This window comes from Amblyraja radiata, chromosome 47 (assembly GCF_010909765.2).
Source record: "Amblyraja radiata isolate CabotCenter1 chromosome 47, sAmbRad1.1.pri, whole genome shotgun sequence".
Classification (NCBI taxonomy): domain Eukaryota; kingdom Metazoa; phylum Chordata; class Chondrichthyes; order Rajiformes; family Rajidae; genus Amblyraja; species Amblyraja radiata.
In genome coordinates, this window is record NC_046002.1 from 4,121,714 (window position 1) to 4,144,952 (window position 23,239).

Below are 23,239 nucleotides of genomic sequence, written 5' to 3' on the forward strand. Positions count from 1 at the left end.
TTCGGCCCTTCGAGCCTGCACCGCCATTCAATATGATCATGGCTGATCATCCAACTCAGTATCCTGTGCCTGCCTTCTCTCCATACCCCCTGATCCCTTTAGCCACAACTCCCTCTTAAATATAGCAAATGAACTGGCCTCAACTACCTTCTGTGGCAGAGAGTTCCAGAGATTCACCACTCTCTGTGTGAAAAATGTTTTTCTCATCTCGGTCCTAAAGGATTTCCCCTTTATCCTTAAACTGTGACCCCTTGTCCTGGACGTCCCCAACATCGGGAACAATCTTCCTGCATCTAGCCTGTCCAACCCCCTAAGAATTCTGTAAGTTTCTATAAGATCCCCCCTCAATCTTCTAAATTCTAGCGAGTACAAGCCGAGTCTATCCAGTCTCTCTTCATATGAAAGTCCTGACATCCCAGGAATCAGTCTGGTGAACCTTCTCTGTACTCCCTCTAAGGCAAGAATGTCTTTCCTCAGATTAGGAGACCAAAACTGTGCGCAATACTCCAGGTGTGGTCTCACCAAGACCCTGTACAACTGCAGTAGAACCTCCCTGCTCCTATACTCAAATCCTTTTGCTATGAATGCTAACATACCATTCGCTTTCTTCACTGCCTGCTGCACCTGCATGCCTACTTTCAATGACTGGTGTACCATGACACCCAGGGTGAATGCACGGTGGAGCAGCGGTAGAGTTGCTGCCTTACAGCGAATGCAGCGCCGGGGACCCGGGTTCGATCCCGTCAACGGGTGCTGCCCGTGCGCAGTTTGCACGTTCTCCCCGTGACCTGCGTGGGTTTTCTCCGAGATCTTCGGTTTCCTCCCGCACTCCAAAGACGTGCAGGTTTGTAGAATAATTGGCTTGGTGTAAATGTGAGAAATTGTCCCTAGTGAGCGTTGGACAGTGTTGGTGTGCGGGGATTGCTGGACGGAGCGGACCCGATGGGCCGAAGGGCCTGTATCTCTAGAACTAAACTAAACATGGAAAAACATAGAAAAACGGGTGCAGGTGGAGGCCATTCGGCCCTTCGAGCCGGCACCACCGTTCAATGTGATCGTGGCTGATCATCCACGATCAGTACCCCGCCCGCCATTCCGGTTCCTGCAGGTGAAACGTTAGTTTATAATCTAAATGGTGGCCGATTAGGAAAAGGGGAGATGCAACGAGACCTGGGTGTCATGGTACACCAGTCATTGAAAGTAGGCATGCAGGTGCAGCAGGCAGTGAAGAAAGCGAATGGTATGTTAGCATTCATAGCAAAAGGATTTGAGTATAGGAGCAGGGAGGTTCTGCTGCAGTTGTACAGGGTCTTGGTGAGACCACACCTGGAGTATTGCGTATAGTTTTGGTCTCCAAATCTGAGGAAGGACATTATTGCCACAGAGGGAGTACAGAGAAGGTTCACCAGACTGATTCCTGGGATGTCATGACTTTCTTATGAAGAAAGACTGGATAGACTCGGATTGTACTCGCTAGAATTTAGGAGGTTGAGGGGGGATCTTATAGAAACGTACAAAATTCTTAAGGGATTGGACAGGCTAGATGCAGGAAGATTGTTCCCGATGTTGGGGAAGTCCAGGACAAGGGGTCACAGCTTAAGGATAGAGGGGAAATCTTTTAGAACCGAGATGAGAAAAACATTTTTCACACAGAGAGTGGTGAATCTCTGGAACGCTCTGCCACAGAGGGTAGTTCATTGGCTATATTTAAGAGGGAGTTAGATGTGGTCTTTGTGGCTAGAGGGATCAGGGGGTACGGAGAGAAGGCAGGGATGGGATACTGAGTTGGATGATCAGCCATGATCATATCGAATGGCGGTGCAGGCTCGAAGGGCCTACTCCTGCACCTATTTTCTATGTTTCTATGTTTACCTGAGTTTAATTTCATGCAATTTGTGCTCTTCCTGTTGGAGACTTTGCACCGATAAATAGCACCTTTCTTGTTCTTCGCACTGCCTTCCCAGGGAGCGCTCACCAGCAACCTGGCAACACATGGATTTAACAAAAAGATCAGGCACGTCACAATAGTTAATGTCAGAGTGCAGCAAAACGCAAATTGGAGCCGACACCATTTGGGACGACAGATGGCACAATGGGCTAAGTGTTCGGCTGGCGACCGGAAGGTAGCCGGTTCGAATCCCGCTTGGAGTGCATACTGTCGTTGTGTCCTTGGGCAAGACACTTCACCCACCTTTGCCTGTGTGTGTGAATGTGTGTGAGTGATTGGTGGTGGTCGGAGGGGCCGTAGGCGCAGATTGGCAGCCACGCTTCCGTCAGTCTGCCCCAGGGCAGCTGTGGCTACAGAAGTAGCTTACCACCACCGAGTGTGACTGAGGAGTGAATGAATAATGCGATGTAAAGCGCCTTGAGTATTAGAAAGGCGCTATATAAATCCCATCCATTATTATTTATTATTATCTCAAAGGCAAAGTAGCCTTTATTGTCATTCAGACCTTTCGGCCTGAACGAAACTTTGTTACCTTGCAGTCATACATATAATAAAAATGACAAAAACACACAATAAACACAAATTAACATCCACCACAGTGAGTTCACCAGGCACCTCCTCACTGTGATGGAAGGCAAAAATCTTAAAGTCTTTGTCTCCACCCTCCTTATTCCCTGTCCACTCTCACATAGCCCCCAACTCATATATATATATATATACACACACTGAACTTTATTCTCTCGTTCATTATATAGTATACCGCTCAGTACATCATCGGTGCCCCGCTTGCTCCCTGCCATGGATGCCCTCCACCGAAAACGGTGTCTGAGACGGGCCGGGAAGATCATCAAAGACCCCTCCCACCCTAACCATGGACTGTTTGCCCTCCTCCCATCAGGGAGGCGGTACAGGATCCTCAGGTCTCCTACTAGTAGGATGAGGAACAGCTTCTACAACAACACTATCACATTGCTGAACTCGGAGTCCCGCCGATAGATTTCTCAAGTCTCTCCGTCCACCAGGTGCGACAAAGGTTCACCTGTATCTCCTCCAACCTCATCTACTGCATCCGCTGCTCTAGATGTCAGCTGATTTACATCGGGGAGACCAAGCGTAGGTTGGGCGATCGTTTCGCCGAACACCTCCGCTCAGTCCGCAATAACCTACCTGAACTCCCGGTGGCTCAGCACTTCAACTCCCCCTCCCATTCCCAATCCGACCTCTCTGTCCTGGGTCTCCTCCATTGCCAGAGTGAGCAACAGCGGAAATTGGAAGAACAGCACCTCATATTCCGTCTGGGGACCTTGCGTCCGTATGGCATTAACATTGAATTCTCCCAATTTTGCTAGCCCTTGCTGTCTCCTCCCCTTCCTTAACCCTCTAGCTGTCTCCTCCCACCCTCCCATCCGCCCGCCCTCGGGCTCCTCCCCTTTTCCTTCTTTCTCCCACCCCCATCAGTCTGAAGAAGGGTTTCGGCCCAAAACGTCGCCTATTTCCTTCGCTCCATAGATGCTGCTGCACCCGCTGAGTTTCCCCAGCAATTTTGTGTACCTTCTCCGTCCACATTGTTTGCTTATTCTGTATTTTTATTTCTATATTGCACTAGTACTACGGACTGACGCTAAGCTGCATTTCGTTGTACCCATACTTGTATCTGTGCAATGACAAGAAAGTTGAATTGAATTGAATTATTCTCCCTCTGCGCCGAGGCGATCCAGGCTTCGGATGTTGTGACTTCGCCGGGCGATGGTAAGTAAGTCAGTCTTTGCTTGGGTAGCTTACAGCCCAGAGGTAAGAATTTTGATTTCTCTACCTTAGTTTAGTTTTGGACAATAGACAACTACCCCCCCTTGATATTATATTAATATTATTCATTCGCTCCTTTCACCCCATCCCCGCCCTGTCCACTCTCACATAGCCCCCAACTCATATATATATACACACACTGAACTTTTTTATCTCATTCATTATATTGTTTACAGTGTACTAGAAATATGGAAAATAGGTGCAGGAGTAGGCCATTCGGCCCTTCGAGCCAGCACCGCCATACAATGTGATCATGGCTGATCATCCCCAATCAGTACCCCGTTCCTGCCTTCTCCCCATATTCCCTGACTCCGCTATCTTTAAGAGCCCTATCTAGCTCTCGCTTGAAAGCATCCAGAGAACCGACCTCCACCGCCCTCTGACGCAGAGAATTCCACAGACTCACAACTCTCTGTGAGAAAAAGTGTTTCCTCGTCTCCGTTCTAAATGGCTTACCCCTTATTCTTAAACTGTATGGCCCCTGGTTCTGGACTCCCCCAACATCGGGAACATGTTTCCTGCCTCTAGCTCTTAATAATCTTATATGTTTCAATAAGATCCCCTCTGATTGGGGATGATCAGCCATGATCACATTGAATGGCGCTACTGGCTCGAAGGGCCGAATGGCCTACTCCTGCACCTATTATCTATTATCTATCTTCAGTATCTTCCCATACGGGTGCTGCATCGATCCCGACCACGGGTGCTGTCTGTGCGGAGTTTGCACGTTCTCCCCGTGACCCGCGTGGGTTTTCTCCGAGATCTTCGGTTTCCTCCCACACTCCAAAGACGTGCGGGTTTGTAGGTTAATTGGCTTAGTATAAATGTAAAAATTGGTCCCAGTGTGTGTGTGTGTGTGTGTGTGTGTGTGTGTGTGTGTGTGTGTGTGTGTGTGTGTGTGTGTGTGTGTGTGTGTGTGTGTGTGTGTGTGTAGGATAGTGTTAGTGTGTGGGGATCGCTGGTCGGCGCGGACCCGGTGGGCCGACGGGCCTGTTTCGCACAGTTATGGTCTCCTAATCTGAGGAAAGACATTCTTGCCGTAGAGGGAGTACGGAGAAGGTTCACCAGACTGATTCCTGGGATGGCAGGACTTTCATATGAAGAAAGACTGGATAGACTCGGCTTGTACTCGCTAGAATTTAGAAGATTGAGGGGGGATCTTATAGAAACGTACAAAATTCTTAAGGGGCTGGACAGGCTAGATGCAGGAAGATTGTTCCAGATGTTGGGGAAGTCCAGAACAAGGGGTCACACAGTTTAAGGATAAGGGGGAAATCTTTTAGGACCAAGATGAGAAAAAAAATTTTCACGCAGAGAGTGGTGAATCTGTGGAATTTTCTGCCACAGAAGGTAGTTGAGGCCACAGTTCATTGGCTATATTTAAGAGGGAGTTAGATGTGGCCCTTGTGGCTAAAGGGATCAGGGGGTATGGAGAGAAGGCAGGGATGGGATACTGAGTTGGATGATCAGCCATCTGGTAGGCGGCGCGACTCTCGTCTGCAGCGGCCTCTGCAGTCCGTCTGCGTTTTTATTATTTTATGTCTATGTTTTTATGTAGTTTTTGTTATTTTTGTTGGGTTATGTGTGTGGGGGTGGTGTGGGGGGGTTGGGGGTAACTTTTAAATCTCTCCCTGCACGGGAGACCCGACCTTTTCTTTGTCGGGTCTCCGTTGTCGTTGGGGCTGCAACGAGGAGCGGCCTCCAACAGGAAGACCGGGGGCTCTGGTGCCGACTACTCACCTCACCGTCGCGGAGCTGGCCGAGTCCAGAGCGGGTGGAGCTGTGGTGGACGCTGCTGCGGCCCGACCCCCGGAGATTCGGTAGCTGCAACTGCGGGTTTGGCGGACGGCACCGGGAGCCCGCGGGTCCCTGGAGGGAGACCGCTTTTCAGGGCTCCCGCAACGGCGACTTCTCCCGCCCGAGTTGCGGGGTTGAAGAGCTCCTGGAGCGGGGCCTACACCATCGCCCCGCGCGGCTTGGAATGGCCGCGGGAGTTTGCGAGCGCACGCCGGGGGCTCTAACACCAAGACCCGGTGTGCGACCTTGCATCACCCGGCGTGGCTTTAATGGCCACGGGACAATTCGCCATCGCCCGCCGGGGGCTTTGACTTTGACTCTGACATCGGGGGGGGAGAGTGCAGTGGAGAGAAAAGTTTTTTTGGCCTTCCATCACAGCAATGTGATGGATGTTTATGTAAATTATGTTGTGTCTTGGGTCTATTTGTTTGTAATGTATGGCTGCAGAAACGGCATTTCGTTTGGACCTCAAGGGGTCCAAATGACAATAAATTGAATTGTATTGTATGTATTGTATGATCATATTGAATGGCGGTGCAGGCTCGAAGGGCCAAATGGCCTCTACTCCTGCACCTATTTTCTATGTTTCTATGTTTCCGCGCTGTATCTCTAAACTAGACTAAACTTTTTTTTAAAAAGTCTTTGTAGATATGGCAGCTGAGGTTTTGGGACTGGTTTCAAGGTAGTGCATTAGCGCCGGAAATTATATCAGTAGATAACACTGCTTGTGAGACTGAGTGAGCCGAGCCAAGTCTCTGCAACTCTGTCCAACACTTTCAACTTCTGAATAGCTTCAGCTGGGCCAAGTAATGGGAGAAACAGATGAGTCCATGGCACTGCACAAACGGAGAATCGCTCGCATTGGAGAAACAAAAGAAAACCTGAAACCTGGAAGGCTCGTTCAACACTTCCTGTTTTTGAGTAGAATCAGACATTCAGGGTGACTCATTTTTGAAGTTGAAAATATTTTGCGCCATTCTTTCCCTGTCTTGAAAGCGATATTATTTGGTAGTCTGGCCCCCCCACGGGAGATACTGTTCCTATGATCTCACTTCAACGGCCGATCTCTTTGATAGCAAGGATTAGCGGGGGGAGAGCGAAGCCAATTCTGAATTACCCCTGCGTACGCAGACACACACACACACGTGTAGACACACACACATAAGTATACAGACACACCATATAACCATATAACAATTACAGCACGGAAACAGGCCATCTCGGCCCTACAAGTCCGTGCCGAACAACTTTTTTCCCTTAGTCCCACCTGCCTGCACTCATACCATAACCCTCCATTCCCTTCTCATCCATATGCCTATCCAATTTATTTTTAAATGATACCAACGAACCTGCCTCCACTACTTCCACTGGAAGCTCATTCCACACCGCAACACTCTCTGAGTAAAGAAGTTCCCCCTCATGTTACCCCTAAACTTCTGTCCCTTAATTCTGAAGTCATGTCCTCTTGTTTGAATCTTCCCTATTCTCAAAGGGAAAAGCTGATCCACATCAACTCTGTCTATCCCTCTCATCATTTGAGAGCACACACGTATACAGACACACACACGTATACAGACACACACGCACACATATAGACACACACACATACACACGTATACACACACACCCACACACTTATACAGACACACACACAATGTATACACACACACACACACACACACACACACACACACACACACACATATATACAGACACACACACCCACACACGTATACAGACACACACACACACAATGTATACACACACACACACACACACAATGTATACACACACACACACACACACGTATACAGACACACACACACACACATGTATACACACACACACACACACACATGTATACACACACACGTACACAGACATACGCACACAGACACACACACACAGACACATATACAGACACACACACACACACAGATATACGCACACAAGCGCACACACAGAGACAGGCACATATACAGACACACACACACACACAGACATACGCACACAAGCACACACACAGAGACAGGCACAGACACACACACATACAGACACACACACACACACAGAAAGACACACACACATACATAGTCACAAGTGCATACACAGAGACAGTCCCAGACACACACACACACAAACGCACAAAGATACAAGACTCCATGCCACTGGATCCTGACCCAGATCTGTCAAGGACCGTGAGGTGGCTGTCTGTGCGCGCGTGTCCCCATGATAACATTGAATGGCGGTGCTGGCTCGAAGGGCCGAATGGTCTCCTCCTGCACCTATTGTCTTTTGTCTATTGTTAAACAAAGTCACGCAGAGGCAAGTAACCGCCGATGATGATGATGTTGATGAGACATATGATAAGGGAATAACGTTTAGTGCAAGGTAAAGCCAGTAATGTCTGATCAAGGATAGCCAAAGAGGTAGATAGTAGTTCAGGACCGCTCTCTGGTTGTGGTAGGATGGTTCAGTTGCCTGATAACAGCCGGGAAGAAACTGTCCCTGAATCTGGTGGTGTATATTTTCACAGCACACATCCAAGTCAGGAATCTGATTTCAATTATCGAACATACAAAGCTGATTAATGCAAGAAATATGACCTTGGGTTTGTGAAAGGAAAGGCTGGTGATACGAGACAGAACTAACGATGATATGCCTTCATGATTCCTGTTGGCTTGCAGGTCATGAGCAGAGAGGAGCTCAGTTAGAGTCGCCAACTTTCTCACTCTCCCAAATAAGGGACAAAAGGTCAAAATACGGGACAAATTCCCGACGGCAATCCGTTGACCGACTCGGCCGTGGCTGGGTGAATGATGAGTTGGCCCCGGGGCGCTGGACTGCGCGCATAGACCAGCCGGCGGGCCAGCTGAGGAGTTTTGGCCGGGGGGCCGCGCGCAAAGTCCGGCGCCCCGTCCAACTCGTGAACCGACGGTCGGCCGTGAGAAGGAGGGGGGGGGGGGGGGGGGGGGGGGTGGTGTCGGCTGTCAGCGAAGGTCCGAAGGTCGGACGGACAACTGGCCGGGCTGCCGACCGATGGGGCCACGGGCGAGGCGCTGCTACTGCTGCTGCTGCTGCTGCTGCACTCCATGGGCTGCACTACGTTGGGACGGGTGAGGCGGGGTCCGACCCGACAGTCCCCTCGACCCGAGTGGTAGCGGTCAAATACGGGACAAGGGCGGTCCCGAACGGTACAAACCAGAGAAGGTTCACCAGACTGATTCCTGGGATGTCAGGACTGTCTTATGAAGAAAGACTGGATAGACTTGGTTTATACTCTCTAGAATTTAGGAGATTGAGAGGGGATCTTATAGAAACTTACAAAATTCTTAAGGGGTTGGACAGGCTAGATGCAGGAAGATTGCTCCCGATGTTGGGGAAGTCCAGGACAAGGGGTCACAGCTTAAGGATAAGGGGGAAATCCTTTAAAACCGAGATGAGAAGAAATTTTGTCACACAGAGAGTGGTGAATCTCTGGAACTCTCTGCCACAGAGGGTAGTCGAGGCCAGTTCATTGGCTATATTTAAGAGGGAGTTAGATGTGGCCCTTGTGGAAGGGGATCAGAGGGTATGGAGAGAAGGCAGGTACGGGATACTGAGTTGGATGATCAGCCATGATCATATTAAATGGCGGTGCAGGCTCGAAGGGCCGAATGGCCTACTCCTGCACCTAATTTCTATGTTTCTATTTAGCCCAATATACAGGATGTCCCGGCTAATACGGGACAGTTGGCAACCCTACTCTCAGTAGCTATTTAACTTTCTGTCACAAGATGATTTACACCGATGTCTATGACTGAAGGAAAGCTGCCAGATAAACACGTCGTTCTTAAGTCAGGGTTATTTAAGAGCGATAACATCATCCTCTCCACTCTCACTGCTCCATCCAAGTCCCCATTTCAAGATTCAAGAGAATTTATTGCCATGAGTCCCAGATAGGACAATGAAATTCTTGCTTGCTGCAGCACAACAGAATATTGTAGGCATGCAGATCTGATCAGTGTGTCTATATAGCATAGACCATATATATACACACACATAAATAAACAGATAAATTGCAAAAGGCTGTTATAGTTCAGAGTTTGTTTGAGTTGAGTTTAATAGTCTGATGGCTGTGGGGAAGCAGCTATTCCTGAACCAGGATGTTCCAGATTTCAGGCTCCTGTACCTTCTTCCCGATGGCAGCGGGGAGATGAGTGTGTGGCCAGGATGGTGTGGGCCTTTGATGATGCTGCCAGCCTTTTTGAGGCAGCGACTGCGATAGATCCCCTCGACGGTGGGGAGGTCAGAGCCGATGATGGACTGGGCAGTGGTCACAACTTTCTGCATTTTTTCCCCGCTCCTGGACGCTCAAGTTGCCGAACCGAGCCACGATGCAACCGGTCAGCATGCTCTCCACTGTGCACCTGTAGAAGTTCGAGAGAGTCCTCCTTGACATACCGACTCTCCGTAATCTTCTCAGGAAGTAGAGGCTCTGATGTGCTTTCTTTATAATTGCATCGGTGTTCTGGGACCAGGAAAGATCTTCAGAGATGTGCACGCCCAGGAATTTGAAGTTCTTGACCCTTTCCACCATCGTCCCGCTGATATAAACGGGATTGTGGATCCCTATCCTACCCCTTCCAAAGTCCACAATCATTTCCCTGGTTTTGCTGGTGTTGAGGGCCAGGTTGTTGTGCTGGCACCATTTGGTCAATCGGTCGATCTCACTTCTATACTCTGACTAGTCTCCATGAGTGATTCGTCCCCCAACAGTGATGTCGTCGGCGAACTTGATGATGGAATTCACACAATGTCCGGCTACGCAGTCATGAGTATAGAGTGAGTATAGCAGGGGGCTGAGCACACAGCCTTGAGGTGCTCCCGTGCTGATTGTTATCGAGGCTGACACATTTGACATGGACATGGACATCACACGCTGCCGCACTCGTGAGTAAGGCAAGGCAGCGCCTTTACCACCTCAGGCAATTGAGGAAATTCAGAGTGGCTCTGAGGATCCTCCAGTGCTTCTACTCAGCAGCTGTGGAAAGCATCTTGTCTGGCAACATCACAATTTGGTTTGGGAACTGCTCTGCCCAGGACAAGAAGGCTCTGGCCGAACGCACTATGGGAAATACACTCGCCCCCCTGCAGGACCTATACACGAGTGATTGGTGGTGGTCGGAGGGGCCGTAGGCGCAGATTGGCAGCCACGCTTCCGTCAGTCTGCCCCAGGGCAGCTGTGGCTACAGAAGTAGCTTACCACCACCGAGTGTGACTGAGGAGTGAATGAATAATGCGATGTAAAGCGCCTTGAGTATTAGAAAGGCGCTATATAAATCCCATCCATTATTATTATTATTATCAGAAGGTGCAACTCCAGAGCCAACAAGATCATGGGGGATCCCTTCCCCCCCCCCAGCAACGGATTGTTCCAGCTGCTACGTTCAGGCAAACGCCTCCATTGCCATGCTGTGCCAGAGGCCATTAGGACTGTAAACTCTTATCTCACCAGGGACTAACCTTACTGTAGCAATTTACTGTACACAAAAAAGCTGGAGAAACTCAGCGGGTGCAGCAGCATCTATGGAGCAAAGGAAATAGGCAACGTTTCGGGCCAAAACCCTTCTTCAGACTGATCGGGGGTGGGGGGGGGGGGCGGGGACAAGAAAGGAAAAAGGAGGAGGACCCCGAAGGCTGGGGGATGGGAGGAGACAGCAGGAGGGCTGAGAGATGGGAGGAGACAGCAAGGACTAACAAAATTGGGAGAATTCGATGTTCATGCCCCCAGGATGCAGACTCCCCAAGCGGAATATGAGGTGCTGTTCCTCCAATTTCCGGTGTTGCTCGCTGTGGCCATGGAGGAGACCCAGGACAGAGAGGTCGGATACGGAGTGGGAGGGGGAGTTGAAGTGCTGAGCCACCGGGAGGTCAGCTTGGTTATTGCGGACCGAGCGGAGGTGTTCGGCGAAACGATCGCCCAACCTCCGCTTGGTCTCACCGATATAGATCTGCTGACATCTAGAGCAGCGGATGCAATAGGTGAGGTTGGAGGAGATGCAGGTAAACCTCTGTCGCACCTGGAACGACTGCTTGAACGGAGTCGAGGGGGGAGGTAAAGGGACAAGTGTTGCATCTCTTGCGGTTGCAAGGGAAAGTGCCCGGGGAGGGGGTGGTACGGGAGGGAAGGGAAGAATTGACAAGGGAGTTATGGAGGGAGCGGTCTTTGCGGAAGGCAGATATGGGGGTGAGATGGGAAGATGTGGCGAGTGGTGGGGTCACGTTGGAGGTGGCTAAACCGACGGAGGATTACTTGTTGTACTAATTACTTACTGTACCAATCTACTGTTGTGTGGTAGGTACACAAAATTGCTGGAGAAACTCAGCGGGTGCAGCAGCATCTATGGAGCGAAGGAAATAGGCGACGTTTCGAGCCGAAACCCTTCTTCAGACTTCACACTGTTGTGTGGTGTCTTTTTAAAATTGCTGGTTTTTTCTTTCTTTTTTTCTCCCACAAGTATGTAATTACTGATTCTGTTCCATTCTGTTTTGTAGTTTTTTTGCACAATCGCCACTTTTCATTTCACCGCACATCTCGTATGCGTATGTGACGAATAAACTTGACTTGACTTGAATTGATTTCCACCAATGCGGACAGACTGTGGTCTGCGGATGAGGCACGATGCAACTGGTCAGCATGCTCTCTAAACTGTGCACCTGTAGAAGTTCGAGAGAGTCCTCCTCGACATAACGACTCTCCATAATCTTCTCAGGAAGTAGAGGCGAACACTATTGCAAGGTTTAGTTTAGAGATACAGCACAGAAACAGGCCCGACATTATGCTACACTTATCGATTTACCTCCCCCCTTGGCTCCATTCAAGGACCCAAGCAGTCGTTCCAGGTGCTGCAGAGGTTCACCTGCACCAACCTCATCCGTTGCTCTAGGTGTCAGCTGCCCTACATCGGTGAGACCAAGCGTAGGCTTGGCGATCGCTTCGCCCAACACCTCCACTCGGTTTGCAATGACCAACCTGATCTCCCGGTGGCTCGGCACTTCAACTCCCCCTCCCGTTCCCAATCCGACCTTTCTGTCCTGGGCCTCATCCATGGCCAGAGTGAGGACCACCATAAATTGGAGGAGTAGCTCCTCATATTCCGCTTGGGCAGCCTGCACCCCAGCAGCATGAACATTGACTTCTCTAATTTCAGGTAGTCCCTGCTTTCTCCTCCCCTTCCCAGCTCTCCCTCAGCCCACTGGCTCCTCCTCTTCCTTTCTTCTTCCCGCCCCCCCCCCCCCCTCACATCAGTCTGAAGCAAAGATCCTACAGCGGAGCAAGATAATCCACTCGACGAAAAATACGTAGTACGGTCATGGGCAGATTCACGGGTGATTTTCGGCCCCATTTACGTAACCGGCTTCCGTCTCCGCACCAAAGATCCCGTAGCGGAGCAAAGATAACTAGTGCGGAGACGGAAGCTGGTTACGGAAACATCCTCGTAAAAATAAAAGTTATTTGGTAAAAATCTTCTCATTTTCAGAATTTTAATTTATTAACACAAACTGTTCCCCCGCAACGTTGATTACACTGCAAGTCGGGTCGGGTCGGGTCGGGTTACTGAAATGGATGAAAAAAAGGCCCACGTTCTGTTCCGTTGTGTACTACATGTACGCTCATTGCATTTAGAAGGAGTGGTCTATCTTGCAATTAGAAGGATTGGTCTATAGGATCTTTGGTCTGAAGAAGGGTTTCGGCCCTAAACATCGCCTATTTCCTTCACTTCATAGATGCTGCCTCACCCGCTGAGTTTCTCCAGCATTTTTATCTACCTCCGACATGAAGAACGTTTCTCAATGATTTGAAGACTTAAGAACATAGCATCATAGCAAAAGGATTTGAGTATAGGAGCAGGGAGGTTCTACTGCAGTTGTACAGGGTCTTGGTGAGACCACACCTGGAGTATTGCGTACAGTTTTGGTCTCCAAATCTGAGGAAGGACATTATTGCCATAGAGGGAGTACAGAGAAGGTTCACCAGACTGATTCCTGGGATGTCAGGACTGTCTTATGAAGAAAGACTGGATAGACTTGGTTTATACTCTCTAGAATTTAGGAGATTGAGAGGGGATCTTATAGAAACCTACAAAATTCTTAAGGGGTTGGACAGGCTAGATGCAGGAAGATTGCTCCCGATGTTGGGGAAGTCCAGGACAAGGGGTCACAGCTTAAGGATAAGGGGGAAATCCTTTAAAACCGAGATGAGAAGAACTTTTTTCACACAGAGAGTGGTGAATCTCTGGAACTCCCTGCCACAGAGGGTAGTCGAGGCCACAGTTCATTGGCTATATTTAAGAGGGAGTTAGATGTGGCCCTTGTGGCTAAGGGGATCAGAGGGTATGGAGAGAAGGCAGGTACGGGATACTGAGTTGGATGATCAGCCATGATCATATTGAATGGCGGTGCAGGCTCGAAGGGCCGAATGGCCTACTCCTACACCTAATTTTTATGTTTCTATGTTTCTATGTAAGAAGGGTTTCGGCCCTAAACATCGCCTATTTCCTTCACTTCATAGATGCTGCCTCACCCGCTGAGTTTCTCCAGCATTTTTATCTGCCTCCGACATGAAGAGCGTTTCTCAATGATTTGAAGACTTAAGAACTGAGGCTAAACGATTTGTAAACTTACCATTTCTGACCCTCTGCTTCCTGTTGTTGAACTTTATATCCAAACTGACCTTTCTTTGGACCATTGAAGGTTTTAGCATCTTTCACGTTAATGTTGAATGAATCGCTGAAACCTGTCGAAGCAGATATAGGATGGTTAGTTACGGAATAATGGATGGGATTTATATAGCACCTTTCTAATACTCAAGGCGCTTTACATTGCATTATTCATTCACTCCTCAATCACACTCGGTGGTGGTAAGCTACTTCTGTAGCCACAGCTGCCCTGGGGCAGACTGACGGAAGCGTGGCTGCCAATCTGCGCCTACGGCCCCTCCGACCACCACCAATCACTCACACACATTCACACACATTCACACACATAAGACTCCGTTACATGCAGTTCCACACTTCCCATCAAACATTCCTAAGTTCAGCATCCCATATTTTGCTTAGAGTCATCGAGTGACATAGTGCGGAAACAGGCCCTTCGGCCCAACTCGCCCACACCGGCCAACATGTCCCAGCTACACTAGTTGTAGAGTGATACAGCGCGGAAACAGGCCCTTCGGCCCAACTGGCCCACACCGGCCAACAATGTCCCAGCTACCCTTGGTCCATATCCCTTCAAACCTGTCAATAGACAATAGGTGCAGGAGTAGGCCATTCGGGCCCTTCGAGCCAGCACCGCCATGCAATGTGTTCATGGCTGATCATCCACAATCAGTACCCCTTTCCTGCCTTCTCCCCATATCCCCTGACTCCGCTATCTTTAAGAACCCTATCCAACTCTCTCTTGAAAGCATCCAGAGAACCGGCCTCCACCCCGCTCTTGAGGCAGAGAATTCCACAGACTCATAACTCTCTGTCCTATCCATGTACCTGTCTAACTGCTTCTTAAACGATGGGATAGTCCCAGTCTCAACTACTTCCTCTGGCAGCTTGTTCCATACACCCACCACCCTCTGTGTGAAAATGTAACCCCTCGGATTCCTATTAAATCTTTTCCCCTTCACCTTGAAGCTATGTCCTCTGGTCCTCGATTCCCCTACTCTGGGCAAGAGACTACCCGATCTATTCCTCTCATGATTTTGTACACCTCTATAAGATCACCCCTCATCCTCCTGCGTTCCAGGGAATAGAGACCCAGCCTGCCCCAACCTCTCCCTGTAGCTCACACCCTCTAGTCCCGGCAACATCCTCGTAATTCTCGTTGGCCTATTTCCTTTTTTACTTTTTTTGCAAATCCTTCATTATATCTCTCCACATCACCGCCTATATCCCTCGTTTCCCTTATCCCTAATCAGTCTGGAGGAGGGTCTCGACCCGAAACGCCACCCATTTCCTTCTCTCCAGAGATGCTGCCCGTCCCAGCTGAGCTACTCCAGCTTTTTGTGTCTATCTTCGGCTTAAACCAGCATCTGCAGTTCCTTTATCCACATTCCTCGGTTACAACGCCTCATCAACGCCTCCACTTCCTGAGAAGATTGCGGAGATTCTGTATGTCAGAGAGGATTAGAAACATAGAAACATAGAAAATAGGTGAGGGGAAGGGGCCATTCGGCCCTTCGAGCCAGCACCGCCATTGAATATGATCATGGCTGATCATCCCCAATCAGTACCCCGTTCCTGCTTTTCCCCCATATCCCTTGACTCTGCTATTTTTAAGAGCTCTATGTAACTCTCTCTTGAAAGCATCCAGAGAACCGGCCTCCACTGCCTTCAGAGGCAGAGAATTCCACAGATTTCAGGGTGAAAAGGTTTTTCCTCGTCTCCGTTCTAAATGGCTTACCCCTTATTCTCAAACTGTGTGTGTGTGGCCCCTGGCTCTGGACTCCCCCAAACATCGGGAACATGTTTCCTGCCTCTAGCGTGTCCAAACTCTTAATAATCTTATATGTTTCAATAAGATCTGCCTCTCATCCTTCTAAACTCCAGAGTGTACAACCTCCAGGGAGAGTCCGAATACACTCAGCTCCTCGAAAGGAGAACTTATAAACTGGAGTGGTTATTTGTCCGAGGAAGTTTACTGTTTGCAACAACCTGGCAGGTTGAACTGTGAGTGGGTTGCAGAGTTGCAGGCTGCTACTGTACTTAAAGAGCCGGTCCCCGGGGAGACAAAAAGCCACCTACACCAAATGACAAGTCGGGGAATTTTCACTCTAATTGTAAAAACAAATCTGCCTCTAGCAACCACACCGTAAAGTCCCGATGTCAAGTCAAGTCAACTTTATTTGTCACATACACATACAAGATGTACGGTGAAATGAAAGTGGCAATGCCTGCGGATTATGCCCTAGGGGCATAACAGGGCCCTAGTGAGACCACACCTGGAGTACTGCGTGCAGTTTTGGCCCCCTAATTTGAGGAGGGACATTCTTGCTATTGAGGGAGCCCAGCGTAGGTTTACAAGGGCTGCCTTGTTTCGCTGCCTCAAAAAGGCTGGCAGTATAATCAAAGACCCACACCATCCTGGCCACACACTCATCTCCCTTCTACCTTCAGGTAGAAGGTACAGGAGCCTGAAGACTGCAACGACCAGGTTCAGGAATAGCTACTTCCCCACAGCAATCAGGCTATTAAAACTCTGAACATTAATAACCCATTATCTGTCATTTTGCACTTTATCAGTTTATATATTCATGTGTTTTGTAGTCAATGCCTACTATGTTTTGTGTGCTGAAGCAAAGCAAGAGTTTCATTGTCATCAGGGACACATGACAATAAACTTGAATTTGAACTTGAACAAGTTTAATTCCCGGGATGGCGGGACTGTCATAGGCTGAGAGAATGGAGCGGCTGGGCTTGTACACTCTGGAGTTTAGAAGGATGAGAGGATATCTTATTGAAACATGTAAGATTATTTAGGGTTTGGACACGCCAGAGGCAGGAAACATGTTCGGGGATGTTGGGGGAGTCCAGAACCAGGGGCCACACACACACAGTTTAAAAATAAGGGGTCGGCCATTTAGAACGGAGACGAGGAAACACTTTTTCTCACAGAGAGTTGTGAGTCTGTGGAATTCTCTGCCTCAGAGGGCGGTGGAGGCCGGTTCTCCGGATACTTTCAAGAGAGAGCTATATAGGGCTCTTAAAGATAGCGGAGTCAGGGGATATGGGGAGAAGGCAGGAACGGGGCACTGATTGGGAATGATCAGTTATGATCACATTGAATGACGGTTCTGCCTCGAAGGGCCGAATGGCCTCTACTCCTGCACCTATTGTCTATTGTGATGACTTTATGAGGTGAACGTTTTGTGTCTTTAGAAGAAGGGTCTTGACCCGAAATGTCACCCATTCCTTCTCTCCAGAGATGCTGCCTGTCCCGCTGAGTTACTCCACCATTTTGTGTCCATCTTCGATTAAAACCGGCATCTGCGGTTCTTCTCTATTTAAAAAAGCCAGGGTCTTCCTCAGATCCTGGTGAACTTCTACCGCTGCACCATGGAGAGCATCCTTACCAACTGTATCACAGTATGGTACGGCAACTGCTCTGTCTCCGACCAGAAAGCATTGCAGAGGGCGGTGAAAATTGCCCAACGCATCACCGGTTGATCGCTCCCCTCCATTGAGTCTGTCCAAAGCAAGCGTTGTCTGCGGAGGACGCTCAGCATCGCCAAGGACTGCTCTCACCCCAACCATGGACTGTTTACCATCCTACCATCCGGGAGGCGCTACAGGTCTCTCCGTTGCCGGACCAGCAGGTCCAGGAACAGCTTCTTCCCTGTGGAATTCTTTGCCTCTTAAAGATAGCGGAGTCAGGGGATACGGGGAGAAGGCAGGAACGGGGTACTGATTGTGGATGATCAGCCATGATCACATTGAATGGCAGTGCTGGATCGAAGGGCCGAATGGCCTACTCCTGCACCTATTGTCTATTGTGTATTGATAACTGAAAAGCTAACCGTAACCGTAGAAGCATGACTCATGAAATGTGTGACACTAATCTACAGGCTACTAACAAACCCGTATGTCATTTTGGCTTCTGTAAATTGCCCCTCTAGCTTGTAGGACGCGGACGTGGGATAGCATGGAACGGGTGGGCTGAAGGGCCTATTTCAAGCTGCAATTCCAAACCCGAAGCCCAGTCGACTGCAGCAGGCCTATTCGCGATGTTTGCAAAGGCTGCTTGTGCATGAAATGTTGACATAAAAACTGCGGCGACTGGAATTCGGATAGGATGTGTGTGTGTACGCGCAAGATTTTCAGAAAAACACCTCTCTGCAGGCACACGCACATGCACACACCGACTCCGAACAGTAAGCCTGCATTTACCTCAGTTGCGTTTGAAGTCGCCCGGGCCTGGTGGAAAATGCACTACCTTTCAAGCCGCCGTTCCCGAAACATTTGGCCCTGGCCACCTATACAAATAATGCTTTACATTGGAAGAGGTTTAATCACTCTTTCCACCAGTGCCTGTGGGGGGGCGGGGGGTGGTGTGGGATAAATCACCGATTGAGGACTCAGCACGTGTAACACCAAAATAAACATCCACCAGGCGAACAGCTGCGATGTTTGTTTTTCTCCTGGGCAAATTTATTTGGGAGGAAAGCTCCAGGTAGCCGTGTGAAATGGGATATCGCAGCATGAGGGGTACTCAATGAATGAAGGTGAAAAGGCGACCACTGGCATTTCTGGTGACGCGGCTGAATTTGGAGTAAGATTGTGATTCAGCCCGGGCCTGAAAAGAAAAGTCAAACAGAGAGGCTGTTCTCTACCAACAGTGGAAGGTCTGTCACAACCATATCCTCCACGCCCTCCCTCCCCACACAGGAAGAGCCAACCCCACCCACACTAAAAACACCATCGTGATTAGAGGGCTCAAAAAAAATCCACGGAGCCCTGATTATATTTTTAAAATCTAACTTTGGCCTGGATCTGCCGTGTTATTGTGCAGGAGGGAACTGCAGATGCTGGTTTAATCAAAAAAAATGCTGGAGTAACTCAGCGGGACAGGAGAGAAGGAATGGGTGACGTTTCGGGTCGAGACCCATCTTCAGTCTGAGCCGAAATGTCACCCATTCCTTCTCTCCAGAGATGCTGCTTGTCCCTCCCGCTGAGTTTCTCCAGCATTTTGTCTCTAGTTTGATAGTTTAAGGGCCTGTCCCACGTGGCCGTCATTTGCGCGTCACGCAGATGGCGAGCGAAGATTTTGTACATCACAAAAATCCTGCGACGCCGAGCGTCACTGCCTATGTCATCACGCAACATGCGCGCAATCACGTGCATGTCACGACACGCACGTCGTGCATCGTGACGCGTAAACGATCTCGCGTAAATTACGCGCAAATGACGGCCAAAAGGGACAGGGCCTTAAATTTGTCATCATCTGGGGAGATAGGTGACGTTTCACAAAGGTTATGTTTCGGGTCGAGACCCTTCTTCGGACTAGTTAGGGATAAGGGAATGTGAAGAGATAAAGAACAATGAATGAAAGATATGCAAAAGAGGGTTACCATGATAAAGGAAACAGGCCATCGTTAGCTGTTTGCTGGGTGAGAACGAGAAGCTGGTGTGACTTAGATGGGGGAGGGAGAGAGACAGAGAGAGAGAGGCAGAAAAAGAGACAGAGACAGAGACAGAGCAGCATTTATGTAGACAATAGGCGCAGGTAGCCCGTTCCTGCCTTCTCCCCATATCCCCTGACTCCGCTATTTTTAAGAGCCCTATCTAGCTCTCTCTTGAAAGCATCCAGAGAACCTGCCTCCACCGCCCTCTGAGGCAGAGAATTCCACAGATTCCTGGGTGAAAAGGTTTTTCCTCCGTCCCCTTATTCTTAAACTGTGTGGCCCCTGGTTCTGGACTCCCCCAACATCGGGAACATGTTTCCTGCCTCTAGCGTGTCCAAGCCCTTAGCAATCTTATATGTTTCAATGAGATGCCCTCTCATCCTTCTAAATTCCAGCGTATACAAGCCCAGCCGCTCCATTCTCTCAGCATATGACAGTCCCGCCATCCCGGGAATTAACCTTGTAAACCTACGCTGCACTCCCTCAATAGCAAGAATGTCCTTCCTCAAATTAGGGGACCAAAACTGCACACAATACTCCAGGTGTGGTCTCACTAGGGCCCTGTACAACTGCAGAAGGACCTCTTTGCTCCTATACTCAACTCCTCTTGCTATGAAGGCCAACATGCCATTCGCTTTCTTCACCGCCTGCTGTACCTGCATGCTTACTTTCATAGACTGATGAACAAGGACCCCCAGATCCCGATGTACTTCCCCTTTTCCCAACAGTCCCGCCATCCTGGGAATTAACCTAGTGACTGATACTGTTCCATAGGGCCCAGCCCCAGAAGGCACAGAGGCACTGACTACCTCAGGTGCAATTAATATCTTAAGTAAAAATAGCCTATAACTCGCTAGGGGGGAAAAAAAACATTTCAAACCGGAAAAGTAAGAGAATGTACTGTTAATCAAATTTCAAAAGAACTGTTTGACTTTCTTTCACGTAGTTTGCTTAGGAAATTACCTCACAGGAATGAGCTCGCACAGGTAGACCCCTTGTTACAGGCGCTCCTTTCATTTATATTCTCGTTCCTCATAATTTAGTTTAGTTTTAGTGATACAGCATGGAGACTGACCCATTCGGCCCACCGACCCTTATCTCATTGAAACATATAAGATTATTAAGGGTTTGGACACGCTAGAGGCAGGAAACATGTTCCCGATGTTGGGGGAGTCCAGAACCAGGGGCCACACACACAGTTTAAGAATAAGGGGTAAGCCATTTAGAACGGAGACGAGGAAACACTTTTTCACACACAGAGTGGTGAGTCTGTGGAATTCTCTGCCTCAGAGGGCGGTGGAGGCTGGTTCTCTGGATACTTTCAAGAGAGAGCTGGATAGGGCTCTTAAAGATAGCGGAGTCAGGGGATATAGGGAGAAGGCAGGAACGGGGTACTGATTGGGGATGATCAGCCATGATCACATTGAATGCTGGCTTGAAGGGCTGAATGGCCTACTCCTGCATCTATTGTCTATTGTCCATTGACTTGGGTGGGATACGAACAGAGAGAGAGAGAGCGAGAGAGGGAATGCAAGGGTTACTTGGTTAGAGAAATCTATCTTCATACTGCTGGGTTGTAAGCAAAATGGGATGTAAAAAGTTAACAGAAATAAGAGATACACAATAGACAATAGACAATAGGTGCAGGAGGAGGCCATTCGGCCCTTCGAGCCAGCACCGCCATTCAAAGTGATCATGGCTAATCATCCACAATCAGTACCCAGTGCCTTCTCCCCATATCCCCTGACTCCGCTATCTTTAAGAGCCCTATCTAGCTCTCTCTTGAAAGCATCCAGAGAACCGGCCGCCACCGCCCTCGGAGGCAGAGAATTCCACACTCACCACTCTCTGTGAGAAAAAGTGTCTCCTTGTCTCTGTTCTAAATGACTTACCCCTTATTCTTAAACAGTGTGTGGCCCCTGGTTCTGGACTCCCCCAACATCGGGAACATGTTTCCTGCCTCCAGCGTGTCCAAACCCTTAACGATCTTATGTTTCAATCGATAGAGAGAGGGGGAAAATAAATCCTTCCTTACCTTTCCACACAGCGAGGAAGTATAGGATGACAGAGCATCTGTTAAACTCCATGGCCACAAACGAAGTGCGGGAAGAGGGCAGCAGGAATATCGCACGCAGACTCTGATGATGTCCCGGAGACAGGCAGCGACCTAGAGTTTGTGCCCCTTGTTCATGCCGCCACCACTGGAGGTGACCTGTACTCGGTGTTTACTGCAACAGCGGCACGATTTCAGTAGTACGAGGCATTGCAGATGCCTTGGAGTTAGTTCAAGTCTCCTTTCCCATCACCTTTCCTCACTGCATCCAATTTTTGAACTTAAAAGTCTGGATGCTGATTTTTTTTTGTTTCCCCCAAGTTTATTTGATTGCCGTCTGTTTCTCTCTGACTTTCCAGTCACTCTGCAAACATATTTCTAATTCCCTACATATCCTGCTGAATAAACATATTTCTCCCTGATGCTATATTCCTTCTGCACATTAATTCCCACTTCGACTTAAACTGTGTCCCGATCTCCCAGCCACTGGCAATAATTTCTCATTCCCTAACTGAATGTAGCAGAGACTTTCCAGACTGTTTTACACATCACCTACTTTATAAACAGCCTGTGGTCGCAGTGAATAAACACAGCTCCTCCCCACTGGCACTCGACATCTACACTCCATCCAGTCACCGTCTCTGAAGCCTTCAGCTCCCGAGCCTTATTGCCCAAGATCTTCTGGCCCACCGCCCCGAGACTGCAGACTCTCTCATTACATACAGCGGACACTTGACGATTCTCTCTCTTTTAAACCTCATATCCAGCAACTTGTGAAAAAACTAAAGATAAAATTAGGTTTTTACTTTAGAAACAAATCTTGTTTTTCTTTTGAAGCCAAAAAAAGACTTGTAATATAATAATAATAATAATAATAATAATATCTTTTATTGTCATTGCACGTCAGTGCAACGAGATTTAGTGTGCAGCTCCACTGATGTACAAGAAAGGTAAATAAATACAATACATAAATAAGCAAGCTGAATTGATTGACGTGACCATCTGAGGGAGACTGTCCAAAGGGGGTGGGTGGGGGGGCACTCATTAGGGCCGGTTCAGAGCCGCTATAGCTCTTGGGATAAAACTGTTCCTGAGTCTAGAGGTTCGGGCGTAGAAGGCCTTGTAACGTCTGCCGGAGGGAAGTAGTTGAAACAGACCGTGGCAGGGGTGTGATGAGTCCTTATGGATGCTGATGGCCTTCCTGAGGCACCGCGTGTGGTAGATGCCCTCCAAGGCTGGTAGCTCTGTCCCGATGATCCTCTGCGCTCTGTTGACGACGCGCTGAAGAGCTCTCCTCTCCGCCTCCGTGCAGCTGAGATACCACACAGAGATGCCATACGTTAGTATGCTCTCTGTGGTGCAGCGGTAGAACGTTGTCAGCAGCTGTTGGGGCAGACCAGTCGTTTTTTAATGTCCTCAGGAAGAACAGTCGTTGCTGTGCCTTCTTGACCAGCACGGCGGTGTTTGTGGACCATGTGAG

At 49.0% G+C, this 23,239-nt stretch overlaps 1 protein-coding gene across 1 annotated transcript in view; it reads right to left on the reverse strand.

Annotated features, from left to right (window-relative positions):
• The window catches only part of LOC116968891 (integrin alpha-11-like), a 52,625-nt gene extending 30,233 nt beyond the window's left edge, over positions 1–22,392 (reverse strand). The window contains exons 1-3 of the mRNA XM_033015871.1: positions 21,742–22,392; positions 14,219–14,330; positions 1,873–1,982 (exon numbers count right to left, since the gene is read on the reverse strand). Of these exons, the coding sequence (XP_032871762.1) occupies positions 1,873–1,982; positions 14,219–14,330; positions 21,742–21,793 (274 nt within the window). The 5' untranslated portion in view covers positions 21,794–22,392. The remainder of the gene's footprint in view (positions 1–1,872; positions 1,983–14,218; positions 14,331–21,741) is intronic.
• Between the last annotated feature and the right edge of the window lie 847 nt (positions 22,393–23,239).